Here is a 6,000-nt window from a genome sequence, read left to right as displayed (position 1 = left end):
TCTGGAGAGAAACTGAGACCTTTGTAAACGATGACGTCACACCTACGCTCTCTCCTGATTGGCTGTCATTAGCCTGGACTACCAGTGGTGAATACAACATGATGTTCACAACAGCTGCTACAACTGTCTCTGCTGTTCCTCCTTCAGAGGAGACAATCTACTTCCTGTTTACACCGGCTCGCACATGCTCAGTGTAGGTGATGGTCATGTAAATAAACAAAAAAAAGAATTTAAGCAACGCTCCAGAGAATTCCTCAGATACATCATGACACTGAATCTGCGTCGGTGCAGAACAGGCAGAGGACAGACAGGAGGTGTAACTAGCTCCGAGGCAGAAGGAGAACACAGCAGCAGTTCACAGCTGGTCTGGGTAACATGGGCTACTACATTTTAAAGTACAAGCTGCAGGTGAGGTTTAGGATGAGACGTGATCCACAGCCGTCTGTTTAAACTCTGGGCTGCTAGACCGTCAGCTGTGCAGATGTGCAGAGTATAAACTGTCTCTGAAGCCGAGCCCTACATCCACGTTAAGCCCGAGTGAGGAGCAGAGTCTCAAATCTGGGTCCGATAACCCACGCTGATCTGTCCAGATACGAGTCCGACAGAGTTTTGCAGGGTCAGTGCTTCAGTCTGAACGGATATCAAAGAGCTCACAGCTGAGCTTTGTGTCTGAGCAGGAGAACAGAGCTCCTCTCTGATCACAGCTAACAGAGGTTATCATCAATCCGTCTGGGGGCACAGAGGCTGAGTGTTACTCTGACGAACACAAACACGTCCATGTTTCATGTTCCTGCTGTTTTTACCGTCCGGAGAAGAGGGAAGCTCCAGCTCCGTCTCACTGCATCTGTGTTTGTTACAGAGAGGAACCTAATCCACCCTGAAAGAAACAGGAGGGTAGTCTCCTCCATCCGGAGTTCGAAATCTTTACTAAAGTACTGTGTAGCGATGGCTTATAAATGTTACCAGAGACAGAGGACGAGAAAGGAATATTTATCACTTCCTGTTTTGACACACTGTAATGTCCAAATGATGACAGGAGGGAGGAGAAGAAAGAAAGAGGACAGAGCCCTGAGGTAACACGACAGCTGTCACACTGAATCTGAAAGACAGCCAACACACACACACACACACACACACACACACACACACACACACACACACACACACACACACACACACACACACACACACACACACACAACCAGAAATACTCTCAAGGAAGTGAAGAGATAGGAGGGGAGGCCGTGGGGAGAGAGATAAAAATGCACAAGCGAATAAAAAGAGGACAGAAAACCAGGGGGGAGGAGACAAGGAAACAAAATGAGGACAGAAAGAAGGAAATTAAAAAGAAAGATGCAGAAACGTGACAAGATATCAAAAAGAAGAACAGAGGAGGAAGGAGAAGAAGAAAAAAAGAGGAGGAGCTGTTGTTTAATAAAGACTAATAAAAACTGTTAATGAAGCAGAGCCACAGTGAGCCAGAGGAATATAATAATAATAAATATATATATACACAGTGTGTATGTATTCATTATATTCATATAGACACTGAGTTTACATGGTGGAAGCAGCCCTGTTATTGACAGGAGAGCTAATTGGCTCTAATGGTGAATCTTTCCCACACAGACATAATACAGTGAGAAGAACAACAAAGTGAAAACAGGAATATACGACCTAACAAAGACCCTCTGAGGGGGTTGACCCCCCAGGGAAGAGCTCGGTTTACTGAAGATGTGAAAGAACAGCAGGTTCACACAGAGCTGGAGGGTCTGAGTCAGTCTTATTAGACCTTTATCAAAAGGTCACTACAGCCACAGATACGACTTTTATTCATCTCCATCTCCGTTTTTTCTTTTCTTTTATATTATAGAAAACATTGCAAATGGAGGTAAATATTGCAGTAATCAATATCATCAGATCAAGCCTAATCATGTTTTTGGTGGGAAAGACCTTTTAGGAAACATTTTATGGGGTAAAATTCTTCATCATTTGAAAATATATAGATTGTTTTTATCTGCATGTAAATAGACAGGGAGTTTTCTTTAGCCTTTTGACTTCCAGTTTATGGACAGAGATGAAGGCAAATGTCTGCTTTACTTGTTACATGCACAATACCACAATTACTGTTTATTTGTTTATTTATTTTTTATTACTAAGTTCATTTTTACATTTGAAGAAAGGCTCATTTTAATCCCTGATTGCTGCAGGGAGGATTTGGGTATTAACTGTTTTTACAGCCAGTGTGTAAGTAAAAAAATGAAATGAAACTCTGGACGAACACAATAAAATAAAGAAAATGATGAGCAAACAAACACATCGATATGCACATGAGGAAAGGAGCAGTATTGATTCACTTAAAGGCTGAAGCTTCATTGTAAAAGTTCCTGCTCCAGGATTCTATTCATTTCTATTCTGACTGTAGTGAACACTTTTTGCTTATTTCCATTTAATGTCAATATGTTTTGCTGGAGTTCCCATCATGCTTTGGGTGATCTTGACGCTCAGCATAAAGTTGCCATGGAGTCGGTGGGTCAGCTGTGGGCTTCACCTACAGCCCATATTTTATTATTAATAAGAAACTGACAGGTGGTTTAAACAGACATCAGAGGAACCATCAGTGAAACAACGTGTTGCTCCAGTTTATTTGGTTTATGACACTTTGAAAAGTTAATGTGATCATTTATATAAATATCTTCATTGAGCGCTGGGGGGTAAAACATTTTAAGGGCGTTTATTTCCTTAAGTAACCTGATGCGTTTGCATTAATCACAGACTTTAACATGGTTCCTCTTTATTTTCAGGCTGTTTAAGAGTCAACAGAAACAGACAGAGACACAAACTGATCAACAACAACAATGAAGAAGGATGCGATCATAAATAGAAGTGAGTAAATAGCACAGCGCCTGGTCTCAGTCCGGTCTCTGTATTTCATGGGCTGGCTGTAAAAGCACTGACAGTGCTGACCGTGTGCTGGTGATTTCTGCCTGCGGTGACTGTGTTTATTCTAACAGCCGGTTTGGCAGCCGACCAGCCTCCATGTGCAGGTTCGACTCTGCTCGGCGGGGCATGTGTTTCTCTTTAAACGCTTCTGCTGCGTGGTCAGATTTGGAATGGGTCGGCTCAGTCAGAGTTTTCTCTGCGGGTTGGATTTATTGCACACATCACACAAATGCTGCTCCTGACTTCTTAAAACAGCACGATTTAAGTTCATGGGAAAATAATTTAGAATCACGATCTGTGAAAATAATGAGAAGGTGCTTTGAACTCCAGTTCCACATGTGCTCTTTCTTCAGGTTTGCAGGTAGCTGAATGTGTATTTATGAGGCTCTGCTGCAGTGAGTGTCTGAGTCTTTTACCTTGATCAAACTGTTTCTGGATGTTGTCCTGGTCCGTCTTGTTCCCACTGACGCGATACAGACCTTCTGTCGTCAGACCTGCAAACGCAAACAACACACAGCTTTAATAGCAGCTCTGACGGACTTCACTCAGCTGGAATTAACGCAGTGTTACACAAAAAGTGCATTAAAGTACTGAACGAAAACAGATGGGCCAACAGGAGCAGTGTAATGTGGTTTCTGTGACCACATACTGAGATTGTCTTTGGATTAATGCTGAAGGCTGCAGAACAACTTTCATGCCAAACATTCCATTAAAAAGGAAAAAAGAAGGATTTTTTCCTTCTCTCTCATTCTCTTTTTTTTCCCCATCAAATTCTTGATCATGTCTGGTTTCCTGTGCATCTGCAACCTGTGAGAGGATGGTTAAAAGATGTTTGTTTTATTTTGAAAATCAGAGGGGAAAAGTTGAGGAGCAGCAGAGGCAGCAGTGATGAATACATGAATATAAGAACAAAAATACTAAAAATCTTCGAGAGCCATTAAACAAATTCAGTAGTCGGTTTTAAAGGTTTTAAAAGTTTTAAAGCCCCTCCAGTGTGAAGGTGTGTGTCCATGTGTAGTGTGATTATAGATCAGCTCTAGCTTCTATATTAATACTGTGAAAGTATCAAAGCCTCAGTCCACAGAGAAATGCACACAGCCTGTATTCAGAAACTGAGCCTTAAAACCAGCCGTCAGGACTTCTGGAACTTTGTGATGTCACAACAAAGCAGTCACCAAGCCCCGCCCACCTGGACCCACCATCCAAACCTTGCAGGATTTGGTTTCTCTGAGTGTTTTTACCTGAAATCTGCTATATTTTTATTGGATCACTCAGAAAACAGTCAGCCAATCAGAAGAGAGGCTCAGAGCCTCCTCTGTTCTGATTGGCTCACCGACCTGTTGTTACTAGAGCTGCAGAGAGAAGCCTGAGAGAGGAGATGTAAAACTACAAAAACATTGTCTTATGGATCCACAGCTTTGACTTTTTTTAAACACAAGAACAAAAACAAAGGTGCTGTTGCCGGGCAGCAACACATCAACATCACCGTCACTGAAAGGTAAAGAGCAAATGTTTATATAGCTCTGAATAAGATGCTTATAATTATCCACCAATGGTAAAGAACACAGCAGAGAAAAAGGAAAGAGACCCAGTCGTTCACTGAAGGAGGCGAACCAGCCGCCACATATAACATGTTGTCCATCCTTCAATATGTACATCCTTTCACAATCTTAGTTAAGACAGTCTTAGTTAAATTTTGCGGTATTCATCAACCTCACTGCAGTGTCATTATTCTTCTTCTGATTATTATATTTAATATTTGATTCTATTCTTTCTAAAGGATGTGAATCAGCTCGTTGTTGAAAGGTAGATGGATGTTTGTAACTATTTAAGACTCATTTCTTTGTGCTCGATCAACTCATATTGTGTATATGGATGTGTCTGTATGACTACCTTCTTATTTATTGCCTGGACTCTGGAGGTTGCTAATAAATTTAGTAAATGCTGCATTCTGACACATGTAGGCGTAATAATCGCTCTAAAGCTCAGCCCACACCTTAACGCTCATTACTATAATCTGTTTGTCACATTTACTCATTATTTTGTGTCTGTTTAAGCTCAGGTGCATTCATGTTTTCTCTTTTTTTTTTTTTAGATGAAAATACATTCAAATATAATTATTTTTTTGGCAGGTCTGCCAAATAAAACAACATGAGATCTGGTCCAGAACAGAGCGGCGGTTTGCCTCCACAACATCACAGTTTCTGCAGCAATGTGTATCTGTTTATTGATAATTCAACTATCAATAAAGCTGTAAAGAATCTGTTTTTATATTTGTTTCTTGTGTTCAAATGGAAAGTCAGAAAAATGAAGAAAAGCATCAAGATTTATTCAGAAGATCTGATGTGAGTTTGGCCAACAGCTGTTTACAGCAGCAACAACAACAACAGATAAACAGCAAATCAACAATCCACTGGTCTGAGAGCAGCTGACAGACAACACACACACACACACACACACACAACACACACACACACACACACACACACACACACACACACACACACACACACACACACACACACACACACACACACACACACACACACACACACACACACACACACACACACACACACACACACACACACACACACACACTATCCATACAGGCTGTAGTTCCGCCCGGTCTACAAGGTCATCCACACTGCAGTATACATGCCTCTGTGTGTGTGTGTGTGTGTGTGTGTGTGTGTGTGTGTGTGTGTGTGTGTGTGCGTGTCCCTGCAGAGGCACTTAAGCAGAGACAGAATTATGTAAATTCAGCTTTAATGGATTCAAGTAAATCGTGTCAAGTGTGAGCAAATGTGGGAGAGTGTGTGTTTGTGTGCGTGTCCATTGGTATATGTGTTTATCTGTGCCTGTATGTGTGCTTGATGTGTGTGTGTGTGTGTGTGTGTGTGTGTGTGGGGTTGTTGACTCAGGTCTATGACAGAACACTCCAGCCTAACTGTTAAATTAACAGAAAATCTGAGGAAAGCAGCGTTTTCACTAACGACTTCAGTTTAATCAGCAACCCACCCAGTGTGTGTGTGTGTGTGTGTGTGTGTGTGTGTGTGT

The 6,000-nt window shown here is 41.6% G+C and overlaps 1 protein-coding gene across 1 annotated transcript in view; it reads right to left on the bottom strand.

The window, feature by feature from the left end:
- The window catches only part of arhgap5 (Rho GTPase activating protein 5), a 51,221-nt gene that overhangs the window by 12,860 nt on the left and 32,361 nt on the right, over positions 1-6,000 (bottom strand). The window contains exon 4 of the mRNA XM_056392971.1: positions 3,357-3,434. Coding sequence (XP_056248946.1) covers positions 3,357-3,434 — 78 coding nt within the window. The remainder of the gene's footprint in view (positions 1-3,356; positions 3,435-6,000) is intronic.

This window comes from Seriola aureovittata, chromosome 13, assembly GCF_021018895.1.
Source record: "Seriola aureovittata isolate HTS-2021-v1 ecotype China chromosome 13, ASM2101889v1, whole genome shotgun sequence".
In the NCBI taxonomy this organism is placed as follows: domain Eukaryota; kingdom Metazoa; phylum Chordata; class Actinopteri; order Carangiformes; family Carangidae; genus Seriola; species Seriola aureovittata.
Note: the sequence above shows the minus strand (reverse complement) of the source record. Positions and strands in the feature narration are given on the sequence as shown.